General features: G+C 36.9%; 1 protein-coding gene across 7 annotated transcripts in view; it reads right to left on the reverse strand.

The window, feature by feature from the left end:
* The window catches only part of eps15l1a (epidermal growth factor receptor pathway substrate 15-like 1a), a 35,316-nt gene extending 21,902 nt beyond the window's left edge, over positions 1 to 13,414 (reverse strand). For all 7 annotated transcript variants that reach the window (XM_053512962.1, XM_053512964.1, XM_053512963.1 and 4 more), the window contains exons 1-7: positions 13,366 to 13,414; positions 8,460 to 8,501; positions 1,766 to 1,855; positions 1,619 to 1,666; positions 1,415 to 1,510; positions 894 to 956; positions 266 to 391 (exon numbers count right to left, since the gene is read on the reverse strand). In XM_053512962.1, the coding sequence (XP_053368937.1) occupies positions 266 to 391; positions 894 to 956; positions 1,415 to 1,510; positions 1,619 to 1,666; positions 1,766 to 1,855; positions 8,460 to 8,501; positions 13,366 to 13,392 (492 nt within the window). In that variant the 5' untranslated portion in view covers positions 13,393 to 13,414. The remainder of the gene's footprint in view (positions 1 to 265; positions 392 to 893; positions 957 to 1,414; positions 1,511 to 1,618; positions 1,667 to 1,765; positions 1,856 to 8,459; positions 8,502 to 13,365) is intronic.
* Between the last annotated feature and the right edge of the window lie 3,991 nt (positions 13,415 to 17,405).

Consider the following 17,405-nt stretch of genomic DNA (forward strand, 5'->3'; position numbering starts at 1 on the left):
CTGTTTCACCCAAATGAGGATGGGTTTCCTGTTGAATCCGGTTCCTCTCAAGGTTTCTTCCTATTGCCCACTTAGGGAGTTTTTCCCTGCCACTGTCGCCTTCACTCTCGGCTTGCTCATCAGAGACTATCTCACCATTTTGGATTCATACACATTCACACTTCATACAAACTTTAATGATTCTTTTGATTGTGTAAAGCTGCTTTGCGACAATGACAATTGTTAAAAGCGGTATACTAATAAAATTGAATTGAATGGAATTTACCTTTCCTAGCACATCCACTGGCAGCTTTGAGTTCATAAGAACTGGCTTAACCTTTTCTCCAGAGAGTAACCCGTTTACAGGCACGAGACTGTCAAAAATACCATCAAACTTGCTTTTCTCTTCAGGCTGCAAACCACAAGCACAACGAAAATGGGTTGAATGAATCTCGGGTAAACAGACACCTTTACATTTGGGTTAGACAACGTGCACAGCAAACATACCTACATACTGTAGCTACAGACATATATTTTAAAATTGCTCTCCTTTGAATTACCTTTGACGCATTAAAGGTGGTATTTAGGAAATTTAACCATAGTTAGAAACCTAGAAAATCACAAAGGTCCTAAAGACAACTTAATAAAACGATGAGTCCCAAAAGCAACATGTAATGGGAAGTGATACAATTCTGTTGACATTTTTTCTGCCCCAGAAAAAATCAGGAGTACATAACTATGAGTAGTAGGAACTAGCTCAGCTCAAGGACAAGGGAAGCCTTTTTACTGTTTTCATTGCATAACAACTTCATGACTACAGATATATCTCGCTGTAATAGTTTAATTCTTTTGATTTGTGATTGATTTTGAAGATTATATAAGATGTGATTAAAAAAAAAAAAAAAAAGACTTACTCTAACAGCCCAGTGGCTGTCTGTAGATGAAGCACCACTTAATGATGGACTACTATGGTCCTTCTGCGATACAAAATCATGGTAAGGGTCATCTCAAAATCCTCATATTACATTTGTGTTATATTTCTTAGGGTGCTTTCACATATACAACAGGTACTGTGTTTAACAACAGATTCTGGGATCATTCTCCCCCTCGGTGTGGTTCTTTTTGCCAAGTGAAAAAACACTCGTGTGTGGAACAAAAATACCAAGATCATCAGAGCAAGGTCATCCTGATCAACTCAGAAAATAACTCAACTCAGCTGCAGGAAGTAAATTAAACATACCTTGATTTGGACATAAGGAATGAAAGTTTTACGGGAATGTTTTATATCCTTTACTCAAACCACTTTTTACTTATTTTTGGTTACTTATTATACCCAAGTGTGTACAATGTGAAACCAAGCCAAACAAAATTAAACAGGCTAATATGAAAGCACCCTTAGACAGCGTTTCTCGCATCTGCAACATTAAATACGTACAAATTTAGGAGGAGGAACTGTGAGGTTTAAACTTGCAAGAGACACATCCTGACCACTCTGAGCGCAGGCCACAAGCCGCATTGCAATGTAGAATCCCTGTTAATGTAAACACAGTGTAAATGTACAATGATTATTCAAGCACTTATTAATCAGTAATGGAGGATTTATTTGTAGCCTATCAGAAGACAAAAATGTGTGTCTGACCTGTTTGTCCAGGAAACCTTTCCCATCTGGGTCAGCTAGGTCCCAGATCTGTGGAAGAAACAAGAATGTCAGAGCGAATCAAGAGTGATGATTTACATTTTTAGAAATAGTCAGAAATCTAAGACAACAAGCATTTCTCTCCTTCACCTTTCCCAGAGTGATATCCGGCAGACCTGATTTTTTCAGAAACAAAGCAGCCTCTGCAGGTCCGACCCTCCCTGTGTTTCCTGGATCAACCTTTCACCGAGAAAAAAAGAACACCACAAGAACGTGCATAGGTTATTGACAAAGTTTTGCATTATCAGGCCAGTCTGGCAAAATATAAAGGCAGAATTGAACGGAAGACAGAATGGATGAAGCTGACATCTTAAGTGCTAAGCCCTGTGGCACACCTAGTCATGCACCATTCTTGATGAAATTGAAATCCCAATTCTCAGCTTTAAGTCAAGATCATGATTACAGTACTTGATTAATTTTGGTAGGAACATGCACAAATTCTTAAATCCTGACAACTCTATAGCAGATTGCTGTTTGCTGACCTGCAGTTCATTTAAATTCTTTTTATTTTGAAAGGGCAGAGGAGGGGCTGTGCAGTGAGCATCTGGCTTTGCAATAAAAGTGGTATTGAATATCGGAACAATTTTATGAGCACGAGTAGATTACTGCAGTATAGCTTGATACATGATACTGATATTGGTGCATACCCACAGATTTCACACGCCTATTTTCTTCTGTAAACTCAATATGCTACAGGAGAGTATATTGGTGATAAAATCACAGGAAATTTGTTTCCTATATTTAACCAGATAAAAACCTAATTCAGATTAAAATCTCTTTTACAAACGAAACCTGGATGGTAGTAGTATACTGCAGTGCAACAAATTCAAATAGGAAAAGCACTGCTACCCACAAGAAACAAAAAACTACATTTTCCAGCAGGACTTGGCACCTGCCCACACTGGCAAAAAGCACCAAGACCTGGTTACAACGACCATGGAATTACTGTGCTTGATTGGCCAGCAAACTCGCCTGACCTGAACCCCATAGAGAATCTATGGGTCATTGCCTAGAGAAAGATACGAGACCTAAGACCGAACAATGTAGTGTAGAAGAACTGAAGGCCACGATCGAAGCATCCTGGTCTTCCATAAAACCTCAGCAGTGCCACAGGCTGATAGCTTCCATGCCATGCCACATTGAGGCAGTAATTGCTGCAAAAGGGGCCCAAAACAAGTACTGAGTACATATCCATACTTATACTTTTTTGAGGTCCGATATGTTCTATGTGCAATTCTTGTTTCATTAATTGTATGTAATATTCTAATTTTCTGAGATTGTGAATTTGGGGTTTTCATGAGCTGTAAGCCATAATCATCTCAATTATGACAAATCACGGCTTGAACTATTTTGCTTTGCATGTAATGAGTCTACCTCATATTAGTTTTTTTTAACCTTTTAAGTTGCATTACTAAAATAAATGAACTTTTGCACAATATTTTTATTTTTGAGTCTGACCGGTAAATAACTGAATAAATTACAGTGCGGGGAGATAACTTTAAAACAAATTCACTAAAATCACAAAAACATGAGGAATATAAACTGAACCACTAGATTTACTAGATTTAAAACTACAGAAAAATAGAAACATATCAAAATTATATTTAGTTATGTCCATACTGTACATTTTCAATTTAAAATGACACACTAAAGATGTGAGCGTCAAGTCTTTTAGATTTCATTCAATAGATGATTAAATTGTGATATTAACTATTCATGAATTACAGTCATTTGCATATAAAAACACACACACACACACATACACACACATACACACACATACACACACATACACACACATACACACACATACACACACACTATGTAGGGCTCATAAACAATGAAATACTAATTAACAATTTCAAACATAAGGATCGTCTATAATACTTGGAAGAAAATCCTTTGCAGTCTATGTCTGCCTGAAGCTTGGGAGTCATGGACAGCCTGAGGACACAACAAAGCGCTGAGTTTCATCCCTCAAGACACTGTGGCAGGCCTTTACTGTACATGCTTCCAACTGCTGCTTCTTTCTGCCTTCGGTCTTGTCTTCAGTACATCAAAGGCATGCTCAGGTTGAGGTGACTGAATGAGCCAGTAAAGAATATACTGTTTTTCTTTTGCCTTGAGGAACTGTTTGGTAGCTTTCACTGTATGTTTTGGGTCCTTAACCATCTGCAATACGGCATCCTATCGGTTTTGCAGCATTTGGCTGAATCTGAGCCCTATCTGAGCGCTTCAGAATTCTTAAAGGGGTCATACGGGCCTACATGCATTTTTGCATGGTTTGCAACCACTCTACAATGATAAAGAGCCGCCCAGTGATTTAATTTTCATTTATTAAAATAACATGCCCCTTCTGAAATCAGGCCAATCTCAAATGCCTGTCAATGTGACGACACACCAACAGAGGCCGCTCCTACTATAGTTGATTGACACTGCTGTTTTAGCAAAGACCCGCCCCGAGTGAGAAGAAGCTGTCGGCCATTGTCTTTCGCCGCTGGAGCAAAATGTCGCCTAAGCGAGTGTGGTGTACAGTTGTTGGGTGTAATAGAGAACACAGCAGTCGTCATTCACTACCGACATCTGAGCCACTGAGGATGCAGTGGCTGAATTTAGTTTTTGAAGCTAACGTCCCCGCCGATCTACCTAAATGCCTTCATGTTTGCGCTAATCATTTTTCACCAGACTGCTTTATAAACGCGGGTCAATATAAAGCAGGTTTTGCTAGGAAGCAGCTCCTAAAAAATGGATCTATACCAACGCTTCGTGTTCCTGCTTCATTTTCTTTTTCTATGAATCTTTGCAGATCGCCTTTTCTAATAATCACGATGAATGCGAAGTGTAAGTTTACTTACACTCTCATAGAACATGGTTATGGAGTCTTCTCTATGTACATCCGTCTCTATATAATTACTAATCTCACGTTTATAATAAACAATGCATTAAGGTGATTGTCTAGTTGCAAAGTGTGTACGTAGTCGGAAAACTATATTATGCTTACCTTTGTAACGCTAGTTGGTTTATAACGGTGTCTGTCGAAGATTAAGAAGTCATGTAAACACATCAGTAAACACATCGCGTCCGTATCTCTCTCAGTAAGCTTCTCCGCTTTTGTTGTTGTTGCTCGCAGCAGCGCAACAGCCCGTTAATTCATGCCCATGCAGTGATGAGAAAGACAAATCGAGTCGATGCATGTCCATTCTTTTAATTTCTGCGTTGTCAGGTGATATTACAAACTTCCGCGTAGGTTCCGTACTTAAATTAAACCAAAAACAGGCTCAGGCTCTATATTCAGCGTTTTCCAGTTTGGACTGCATTACCCACAAAGCATTGCCCGCACTGGACTACACTCTCGTGGCTATACCCCACGTGTGTTGTGAAAACACGCCCCACAGAACTGGGGGGCGGGCTCAGCAGAGATCATAAGCATTTAAAGGAGCATGTACTGAAACAGGTTGCTGAGAACAGAGCTAGTTTTTACCGGGTAAAAGTAGTGTTTTTTTTTACACAACCATTGAGAATTTTTAATTAAAGTATATCACAAACTTTTCATTAGGACCCTAAAGGATCATATTAACATTTAATGAAAAATGGGGCTGGATGACCCCTTTAATACTGCTCTGACCATGTTTGACATATGATGTGGTATGTTTTGGGTCATTCAATATACTTTTCTCTGCCCATCATTCTGGTACAAGTTAATTTTGGTTTCATTAGTCCAAAGAATCTGGCAAAGTTTTCTGGTAAAGTCTAATTTGGCCTTACTTCACTTTACCTAAAATTTGGCCTTACTTCACTTTACTAAGGATGTTTCTTAACTGTAGATCTTGTCAATGCTACACCTACCTCAAGAATGTTCTCGACTTTTTAGGTCACGAGCAGTTGCCTAAGCATTTCACTGCATATCGTACTGTGTATGACTGTGTATGTGACAAATAAAATTTGAATTTGATTTGACTTGGCTAGATGTTCTAGAAGGCTAGAAGGTTCTTCTTCACGACAAAAGTTTAGTTGCCTTGCCATGGTATCCCAGGCCCTTTGGTATTGCTGAGTTTGCCAGTTAATTCCTTCGTTTTACTCATGTTACAAACTGTTATATAGGCCACTTCCAAACTTTTGACCATCCCTCGGTTAGGTTTATTTATTTATTTATTTTTGTGATGATCTTCACTTCAATAGACACAGATTTGGATCTTATGGTGAGCTATTAAAGGCAACTGTAACACTCAGAACCAGCTTCCGGCCTTTTATCTGCTTGATCATTCATGGAGTAACAAGGCAAAAGGCCACAACTGGCCATGCAACTGCTTATCAGCCATTTATTCCATTATATATGACCCCCGAATGGGTTGGTCATTTAAGCCCAATCCCAATTCTACCCCTTACCCCTACACTTAGCCCTACCCCTCCGTTTGGCGCGTTTACATGAAGGGGTAGGGGTGTCTCATTTCTTTTTTGAACATGGCTGATCACTCGAGCAAGCAGACTCATAAATGTAACTAATTTTTGCCATTAATAAGAATTTTTATGACAAGTTTTCATTATATGTATATTACCTTAAGTCTTGTGTTTATGGTGATGTTCTGTAAGGAAACGTTTGCAAAAAAAATCGCTAAAGTTTGCTAGCGGATAGCACCGATTGCACGATATTACAAAAATATATTTTTATGTCATATACACTTTACTGCATGCTACAAACAAATACAAAAGTTCAGTAGCACGGCAGTTTGCCGAGCATTTGATAACGCATTGTTTGTTTTGCTTACAGCCATAAGTGTACATGTAAATTAACGGATATGTATGATGACGTATAACAGTGTTGTAGTGGTGTTCCATTTCTTAGGGGAAATATTTTAACTCTTCCCCTTTCCACTTTGTTTCAAGGGACAAGGGACAGGGGCGAGGGGTAGGGGAGGGGGTAGAAAATAGAATTGGGATTGGGCTTTAGCCTGCTTATGAAAATATCTGTAATTTCTGAAGGGGTTAATGCCAATCATATTTGTAGTTTAAAAGGGAAAAATCTAAATGACTTGGATATTAAACTTTTTAATAAGTGACAAGTTGATCTTTTAATAAGATCCCGTAGAAAGGATCGCAAAACTCACAATTAAAATGGATCATGGACTCAAGTCATAAAAACACCATTTAAAATGTCCATGTGAATTCAAATTGACATGTTCAATAGAGAATACTTTAATAAAACTTAAGTATAACAGATGATTTTTTTTTAAATAATTTTAAACTTTGTTTGATGATGTGGATGCTAACCCTTCTTTCTCTTAACACCCCTGAAGGAGAAAAAATAGCCTGTGCCTACATTCATTCATTTACCTCCTATATAAGTTACAGGGTCGCGGGAGCCTGGAGTCTATCCCAGGAGACTTTGAGCACAAGAAGAGGTACACAACAAACAGGGTGCCAATCTCAGGGCAACACACACACACCACAGGCAAATTGAGAACACCAATGAGCCTAATGTGCATGTTTTTGGATTGTGTGAGAAAACCGGAGTAACCAGGGGGAAACTCATCAAGCACAGGGATACCATGCAAACTCCACACACACAGACCCAAAGCGAGAATCAAATCCTTAACCAGGGAGGAACGAGGCCACACTCAAAAAAATTAACCTGGCTATCTGTTACATGTACTAAAATGTAATATGTGTTTTGTACATAATAATTTCATGTTTCCAAGATGAACATGAATAAATTATGTTGTATTTGCATGAAATTCAACAACTTAACATGTATTAGATTCAATCATGTTTAGATAAACCAAAGAGATCTTGTCACTATAAAAATATCAGATCAAACATTGCGAGAAGATAACAGTTTGTTGAGAAGACAAACGTTTGACGAATGTGTGGAAAAGGTAGGCAGGAATTAATTCCCACCTTTCTAAATAGAAACGAAATACTGAACATAAATGTCACCTGTTGTTTAGCGATTTTTGGTCACGTTATTTTGGTTTAAGCTATTTCTTGTATTTTTAATCACACTTAAAATACTGTCGGTTATATGCGCGTGCTTAATCTGCGGTTCGGTTCTGGTTTCTCATGAGTCTCATGAGTTATGAAGCGAGAGGAACAAAGTATAAATATTGTTCATTTGCTAAATTAAGTATCATGAATTTTAATTGAATCTATCTCTATATTTTTTCACAGCAGTTTGTGACTGAAAAGTGTCCTGTCTGCATCTTACTTCAGGAGTTTCCAGACCAACTGTATCAGTTATAAAGTTATAAAGTACAAAATGATTTTGTTGTTGTATAATTTTTTTTCTATGATTAATACTTATTTGTGGTGTTTTATGTTTTGTACATCTTTTCAAATTGGGACCTCATTAGTAAGTTGCTGCTGGTGTAAAATAAAAATCTTTGTTTTATCTGTCTTATGCTTCCTTCCTTTACTCGAAATTTTAATTTACTTTAATTGGATCAACTTAATTTACAACTGAAAAATTTGTTGTACCAAAGCTTTTTATTTATGTTAACAGTATTAAATTATGTTGGATGCAGCTGTAGTAAATAAATTAAATAAACCTAATAAAATTATTTAACTGAATAAACTGAACTTAAGAACATTAAGTTGGGCCAACAAAATTGCTTAATGCTGAAAGAAAGCCATTAAATCAGGTGTAAATTCTTTTCATAATTTAATTATGTTCATTCAACGAATTATATTTTGAGTGCAGAGTGCTAAGCCCTGTACTGCCCTATTACAATAATTATATATTTATAACAGTTATATAATAATGTTTTTATCCTTGCAACAGGTAACTTACCTGTCTGTAAAAACTTTCATACATTGGGTTCCCACTCGACAGCTGAAAAGGAAAAAACAAGCTTTTATTAGTGCACTGCGTGAGAAAGTTAACCGAAAGTTAAATTACAGTAATTCATGGTGTACAGTTTTGTTACAAGCCTTATTTTCAAGTCTCAACTAAGGTTGTAAGCGGAGAATACAATTATCATAGGATTGGTCAGAAAGATCATTAGTTGAATCAGTGAATTTGTTTTAATGCCTCATATCTAATTTGGTTGACAGAACGGCAAAGACCATAATCACTTGCTTTAATTACTTAATAGTGTGAATAAAGGCTAGTCTAATACCATCTGCATTTTTTTTCCTTCCATAAAGAGTTACACTGTTCACAGTCTAATCAATTAACTTAAGTTTACTGTAAGACACTGGGACATCTCCTTTAACCTTTAAAATTCCATAATGTATTGCTTTCTTGGTTGATCCATCAGCGCTCCCACTTTTTCTTCCTTACTTCACTCAAATTTAAAATAGGTGCATTGGCACAAATATAGTTTCAAATAAGCATTAATAGTCAAAAACTTTCTTTTAAAAATAAAAAACACAGTGTAAATATACACTAAACACTGAACGTAGGGTGCATAAATAAAAAATAAATGAATGCTAAGAGCAATAATAAATACTCAGTAAGCGGGTGCCAATATCTTACTACTTTAAAAAAATCTAGGTCAAAATAAATTAAATAGGCTTTCAAAATGATTACCATTGTTACACTAAGCATTTGCCGGGCAAAACCAAACCATCAGTATTGGTCTGCCAATAACTTATATTAGTACGTTTATTTGGTAGGGTGCCAATAATTTTGAAGCTACGTGGCTAACACTGGCCGCTATCAATATACTGATGACCTGTGAGCTTGTTACAGCATTCCTGAATCATTAAAATTCCACATGGTTCTAAGAGCAGTGATTTAATTCTGTATACTGGAGTAACAGGGTTTAAACCTGGAAGGTGGGAAGGTGTACTGAAGTGCTTGATTGTTTTACACAACAGCATTAGCATTGAATTAGCATTGAAGATAGGCAAAGTCACACCTCTATAATATTGAGTTTAAACAAACCTGGAAGTAGCTTTATGAACAAGGTAAATACGAACAGGGTTTAGCAAGCGGAAGTAGCTTTGTGAACAAGGTAAATATGGACACAGTTTAAGAGATTAATTTAAGAGATTTTTTTTTTATTTGTTGTTAAGGATTTCTCAGCACCACCTTCACCCAAACCTATAAATTTTTACCAGGATGATATCCTAAATGCCAAAGCCAAATGTGATTTTTGAGGTTAAGGTGTACAGTAGAGAACCACAGTTTGCATCAGGAGACATCAGGTTTAGTCTGAGGTACAGAGATAGCCATATTCCAGCAATTAAACAGGAAGCTGGTACAATATCAGATATTGGGGAGAGAAAAATATGTTGCTTTTTGTGATTCTTTTGTCTATTCATGTATAACCACACAGACTCCATAATCGATTTTGTTAACAGTACTGTGCATGTTTGCATTATTATGTAATAAGCATTCAATGTGTCCAAATGTAACTAAATGTGCTTGTAATGTAATGTATGCATCTGGGTTTTGCATGAAAATAGATAGGAGCAAGTATGAAAGGGGGTCAGGGGTAGCTCAGTGGTTAAGGCATTGGACTACGGTTCGAAAGATCCCAGGTTCAAACCCCACAACCACCAAGTTGCCACTGTTGGGCCCTTGAGCGCGGCCCTTAACCCTCAACTGCTCAGATGTGTAATAAGATTAAAAAAATGTAAGTCGCTCTGGATAAGAGCGTCTGCCAAATGCCTAAATGTAAATGTAAAAGTTACCAGGTGAACTCATATTCTCCAGCATGCTCAGTACAGTGTGCAGTTTTACATATAAAACTGCACAGATCTGTATCCAACACTACTGATTATTTTCAAGCAAAGCGTTTTCTTACCAAATATTGACTGTTTAATTTTATTACCCGAGTGCCCTTTATAGAGGTTTTATTTAAAGAATAAATGTTTTCAAAGGCAACTTTTCTTATGCCATTTTGTTTGGACGTTCCCAAGAAGTTCGCACAATACTGTAAGCATGCTGGAGAATATGAATTCTTCTGCCAACTTTGTCAAACTTGTTTCTTACATTAAGTTTTTTTCTTTCCTTCTGGTTTATCATGTGACATGTTGCTTTTTTTATATAGGCATATAAATATACACTACTGTTCAAAAGTTTTAGAACACTTTCTAGCTCCATGATGGTTTCCTGATTTTAATTTCTTTCTACATTGTAAAGGAATGCTGAAGGCGTCCAAAAATGCATTAATCTCCTTTGAACAGAGATGTGTCTGCTACTTATGCTCTGTAAAGACTTCATAACGCGTCTAATCTGAGGTGCTGTTAATTGATAATTTTTCAGGCTGATAACTCTAAATTAACTTCTTGCCTGCGGCAGAGGTAGGTTTTGGTCTCGGCCTCCTGGGATGGCCTTAATGAGAGTCAGTTTCATTATGGTGCTTGACGAATTTTGCAAATGCAACTGACAATACTTTTCTTGCAAGAACTATTACAGAAAGGCTGACCTGTGTCTTAAAATAACAACTAACTGTTGTTTTTATTGTTGTTATGTAATTACCTAATTCCATGTGTTATTTTATAGTTTTGAAATCCCCAGTATTGTTGTAGAATGTAGACAATAAATAACTAAACAAAAAAAAAAGAAATTTGCAAGTGTTCTAAAACTTTTAAACGGTAGTGTACTTCTGTAACATTGTCTATTATATTTTTAAGCTCATTCATTTTTAAGTTCATTCATTCATTCATTTTATTTTAATACAGAATCGCAGGGGCCTGGAGCCTATCACAGGAGACTTTGGGCACAAGGCAGGGTCCACCCTGGACAGGAATGCCGTTACTTTTGAAATAAAAAATAAAAAAAGCAACAGTGTAAATAAACACTAAACACTGAATGTAGGGTGCATAAAGAAAAAAGTAAATGAAAGCTGGGAGCAATACTAAATACTCAGTGAGGGGGGGCAATATTTTACTACTTTTTAAAAAATTTAGGTTAAAATAAATTAAATAGGCTTTTAAAATGATTACCAGTGTTACACTGAGCACCGCACAAAACCAAACAATCAGTACTGGTCTGCCAATAACATAAACAGTTTATTTGGTAGTGTGCCAATAATTGCAAAGCTACGTGGCTAACACTAGCCGCTATCAATATATTAATGACCTGTGAGCTTGTTAGAGCATCCACCCCGGACAGTGTGCCAATCCATCACAGCGCACAAACACTACAGGCAATTTACAGGCAATTAACCTAATCTGCATATCTTCAGACTCTGGGAAGAAACCGGAGTACCCAGAGGAAACCCCAAGCACAGGGAAACCATGTAAACTCCACTCACAAATGTCACAAATATCCAAGGCCGGAATCAGACCCTTTTTTTTTGTTATATTCGGGAAATAGGTAATGATTTTGTACTGAAGTGTTTGAGTGATTTACACAACAGCCATTAGCATTGAATATAGACCAAGCCACACCTCTACTGAGTTTAAACACACCTGGAAGTAGCTTTGTGAACAAGGTAAATACTACATAATAATGCAGACATGATAAACATAACTTAAAAAAGGTACAAAAGATAATACCTGTCTAAGTATTGTAACTTATGCACACTAAGACTTGTGCACAGTGCAGAATATTTGCATATGAGGTGGAGCAATGTTACCATTCCCCTGTAATTGTACAGGTGACATGCTATAAACTATTCCCACATTGGGAGGTAGCACAGTGTCCTATGCAGTAGGAGCAAATAATTTTCTAAGTTTGTTTAGAATTGTAATAAAATAGAATAATAATAACAATAATACCAAATGGGAATATTTATAAAATGGCAATACTAGCACAATTACGATATGAATCAAAACAGCTCCTACGAATTGTGATAAAATCGTATCAGCTGGTCCTTGGTGACTCCTGTCTCTATAAAATATATTGCTGTAAGGGGTCAAAAACTTAAATAAATGAAACCCTTTTTCAAATTAATTACAGGCATTTAATCTCCGCAAAACCAGCATTAGAAATAAAACTCACTACACACAGCGCAATACACAATGACAATTCATGTTTACTGCTAATAAATGGCTAATACACACTTGCAGGGGGGGGGGACATGTCTGCTGTACAGGGAACCTAATTGGATAAATACCAAACTAGTACAGGATGAGCCAGCACAATTTTCTTAACACATTTTTCCCCAAACAAATATGTATAAATATAAAATTGTGAGAAAAGCGTACAAAACTGGGCTTTTACAACAATGATATAGAACACAAATATCAAACGTGATTTCAGGGACGACTTAATTACTGGTTATAACCATATTGACGTATAACGTTATAAAAAATGTATTATGTTTCCTTTATGTGGTCTTAAATTGAACGCAATATGAGCGAGGCGTAACGCTAGCGTACTACAGTAAACCTCGTCACCTCATATTCTAATAAATATCCTCTAACGTTTTTTTGGGAGGTTAAAGCCCACTTTGTATTACTGCAGCATTTAAAATACAAAAAAGGAGCTTCAAGCGAGCAGTGCATAAAGCTCCCAAAATTAAAAAAAAATCGTCTGTGAGTTATGTAGTGATGCCGATAAACCATTCTGATAATAGAAGTATGAAATAATCTCTCTAGTCACTTAACGATTAGCCGGCTAGCGTTAGCCAGCTAATTCACCGTTAGCTCTCATAAATAAGCTCCACCGTAATTCCGCAAAACCGTCAATATCCGTGAAAATATTTCTCACAAAAAATCTCTCCTTCGATATTCTGACCCATTACACCTTAGTAAATCAAATATAACCACAAAAAAATGTGTTTTTAGCGGATATTTACCTGAGTGAGGGTGGTGAGGGCTGCCATTTTCCCTGTTGCTCCGGGAACGGCGGGGTGAGTGCGGCATTAGGTTTCCCCACCCGTTTTCCGTTAAGCCCCGCCTTCTGCTCTAGGATTGGGTGGTGATATCAGCGTTCTTACACAGTTGCATTACAATTCGCTGAACGTATACTACCCGCTCAGCGGATTTGAGGATAAACCAATCCAGATCTAGTAGGCGGGATTTGTAGGAATACAAGTAGGGAAAAAAATTTGACGAATGAGATTTCCAGTTACTTTCTGATATGGTTTGGATCAGTTGTTGGTGCGCCCCACAGCGGCTATGGCTGCTTTATGTACATTTTACTCTGTGTTTTTCTGTTATGAGGACAAGGTTATCAGGAATTTGTTCTCCTTGTCCTGTCTTTCTGACCTGAGTAGAGTTGCAGAAAGCAGAATTAAAGGATTAAAGAAAACATTTGCTTCTAACAGTACAATGAGTACTAAACTGTACAATTAAATGTGAATATATGAGGAGATTTCTACAAGTTTTAAGTTTAGCTCTGTTTACAAGTCCTGTTTTTCAGCCATATGTCATCCCTCAGATGCCTTAAAACATGGCAGTAAAATTCACTATTGACAGTTTGGACAGTCTGGGGACAAATTCTTGACATACAATTCCGCAAATGTCAGAAAAGTCAATTACCATGCACTTGGTTGAGCTGTGGACCTGCCTTGCCTTTTTTTCGTTGTGAAGATGAGCTCTTCCACTGTGAATACTGTTGTATAATGCTGACGAAGTTCTTGGCAGATCTTGTTCTCCGACGATCATCATGCACACATTAATGAATGGTTTTGACATTTCGGGGGGGTTGAACTTCATGAAGGGTCTCTCTGATCTTTGTCATTTTCCAGTTATGTTCTTCTGCCCTTGAAGCATGCATGCCACTCAAAACACCATCACTGTAAACTTGCCAGATCACGTCAAACATCTCTGTAAAAGATTTGCAGAGTTTCACACAATATTATGATCGCTCTTTGTTCTAACTTGCTGTCCATGATGAAATATCAGACATGGCAACACATTTTAGAATAGCACCAGTTACACAGGTCCTGAAGTACACAGGACATTGTCTTTTACCACACTGACTTATGAAGTTCAGTGCTCCCTGTGACTGTGTGTGCAGCCTTGTACTGCCATCTGTTTATGTTAAAAAAAATTGGTCTTGAAAATTTTTAATCACCCTTGTGCAGTAAATGTGCATGTTTCTTAGTAAAAGGTACACATTCAATCAGTACAAGGTACAAAGGTGAGAAAAACTACACCAGCGATGTACTTAGATTGTACAAATCCTGAGACAAACAAGTGAGCATAAAAGTCCTTTTGTGGAATTACAAACTAACTGTAACCCAGTGGTTCTCAAAGTGTGGGGAATACAGACATGACAGGTGGGGCGCAATGAACGGGAGAGAATTAGTGAAAAATAATAGGAAAGTACCTATATAATTCATGCTTTTCTTTATTGACAATAAAGATCGGACATTCAAAACTAAACAATCACACGCAAAGAAATGGATCATTAATACAAGTAAATTAAAATAACATCAGACAACAATAACGGTTTAACGTCGGCATGTTAATTGCAGAGGAACAATATATAAGGAAACATTCGGTATTATATATAAAATTTTATTTATTTCAATGTGTATGCTGATGTTTCTGTATTTTTGTTTAACATTAATATTTTATCATGCAGTACTAGTCTGGAATTTCTAGTTTCCAGTGTGGCAACAAAGTTGCTTTTTGATCCTTCAGGCGCTGAACAAAAGGGAAGATCAACATCGTTCTACGCTTTTTGTTGGTGTGCGGCATTTTGCGATGATCCCTGAGTTATCCATTGCGCCGTAGAGAATAATGGTGTTTATGCTTTTAAATATGTATAATTTACGGCGGATGTGGCTTAAAGTCAATATAGAGAGGAACTATATATATATAGATGGGTCTTATTTTCGGGTTTATTTACGCTGCTATCGAATTCGGAGAATATAATATAAATATCGAATAATGGAATATAAAACTAACTTTACGGGGGACACAAACAGGTGTTATGCGCTAAAATGCCCCCCTGCCACGGATTGCCCCCCTACACAATCTCTATCAAATATTATATTAGGACATTTAAAGGTTTATTATTATTAAATATATTTTTACTATTATAATTAACCATAGGCACGTGACAGCCGTCGAGACGATTAAATACAAATCCCCCAAAATTATTTATTTTGCAGGGGTTTGTCAATGTAGAAATAACAAATTATTTATCACAAATTGCACTAAATAAATATTGTTTGTGGTGAAAAATTACAGGAAACGATTTTTATTATAAAGTAAGCAATATAAAAATACACATGTTGTATATGAAAAAAATATATAATTTATATATTTTTCCCCTATACAGTTTTTATATTTCTTATTTAATAATTAAAATCATTTGTTATAATTTGTAATTTGTAAACCATAAACCTATGAATTTATGTTTTAATATATTATTTGAAAGAGATTATGTAGGGGGGGGGGGCAATCCGTGGCAAGGGGGGGGGCATTTTAGAGCTAACACCACCTGGTTAGTAGCGTACTGTATGTAGTGAGCATAATAACGTCAATGGATACATTTGTTACATGGACCACAAAAAAGCAGGTGATTCAGCACTATCAGCCTAATCAACCAAAAAGCCAAAAGGAAAACATGATGAAGCCTATGTTGCGCTTGGATTCATGGTGGGGATGGTGGGGCAGAAGAGAGACCCGTGTGTGTTTTGTGTCTTAAACCGCTGGCAGCAGACAGCATGAGACCCAACAAAGTAGAAAGACACTTATAACAATTGCACATGTATTTTATCTGTTTTGAACTTGGTGTTATTTGATCTTATCGGTTTAAAAATTGATATTTTATTAAGTAGTACACTTGACCGTTTTTATTATCATTTTGTTGACAAGAGGGGCTTGAAAATTCGCCCACCCTCTTAAGTGGGGAATGACAGAAAATGTTTGAGAACCACAGCTGTAACCCAACATGCAGCACCAACTTAATCTCAGTTCAAACATGAGGGTTGGAAGCATGGTGGCTTAGTGGTTAGCAGTATCGCATTGCACCGCCAGAGTCCGAATTTGTTTCAAATAAAAAAATATATTTTTACACTGTATGAGATGCAATAAAATGCTTTTATGACCGCCTGTGACCTAAAATAAAAAAAAAGAAAAGAAAGTATTTAAATAAAGAACTCAAATAGGAAATAGGAGAAAATAATAGAAATATAGAAAACTTTTAGCTGTAAAATTTACAATATATACAAGTTGTTGTTGGTCTTTTAGCTGCTCCCAGCAAGGGGTTGCCACAGCGGAATATTCAGTCCGCACTACAACTTGGCATCGCTTTTACGCCGGATGCCCTTCCTGACACAACCCTCCCATTTTATCCAGGCTTGGGACCGGCACTGCATCGAGTGGCTGGGGTTTGGGCGCTGGCTGGGAATCAAACCCGGGCCTTCCGCATGGCAGACGAAACACCTACCACTAAGCCACCAGTGCCGCTTTAAAATATATAAAGTAATAAAATAAAATGAAATTGAAAAATTATTTAAATAGAAGTGTACCAGATGTTAAGTGTATAGGTTAGGCAGTATAAGTTACACCTTGGGTCTGTGTGTGTGTGGTGTTTGCATGTGCCCACTGGGTTTCCTTTTGGTAATCTGGTTTCCTCCCATAGTCCGAAAACATGCAGATTAGGCTAATTGGCGTTCCCAAATTGTCTGTAGGGTGTGAATGTATGTGTGAATGATGAATGGAGGTCAAAAAAAAAATGGAATAAATGGCCTCCACCACTGGCCTTCACGGTCCACGACTGGATGTAAATACTTTATCAGGGTTGCTATAAAATAATAATAATAATAATAATAATAATAAAAGTTGTGTTTAAATAGAAATAAACTTATATACCGTATATTTTAAATTACTCTAGCTATACAAAGTTGTCTTTTTAAAATATATTCTGTTTATTTTA

Source organism: Clarias gariepinus, chromosome 15 (genome assembly GCF_024256425.1).
Source record: "Clarias gariepinus isolate MV-2021 ecotype Netherlands chromosome 15, CGAR_prim_01v2, whole genome shotgun sequence".
Taxonomy (NCBI): Eukaryota; Metazoa; Chordata; class Actinopteri; order Siluriformes; family Clariidae; genus Clarias; species Clarias gariepinus.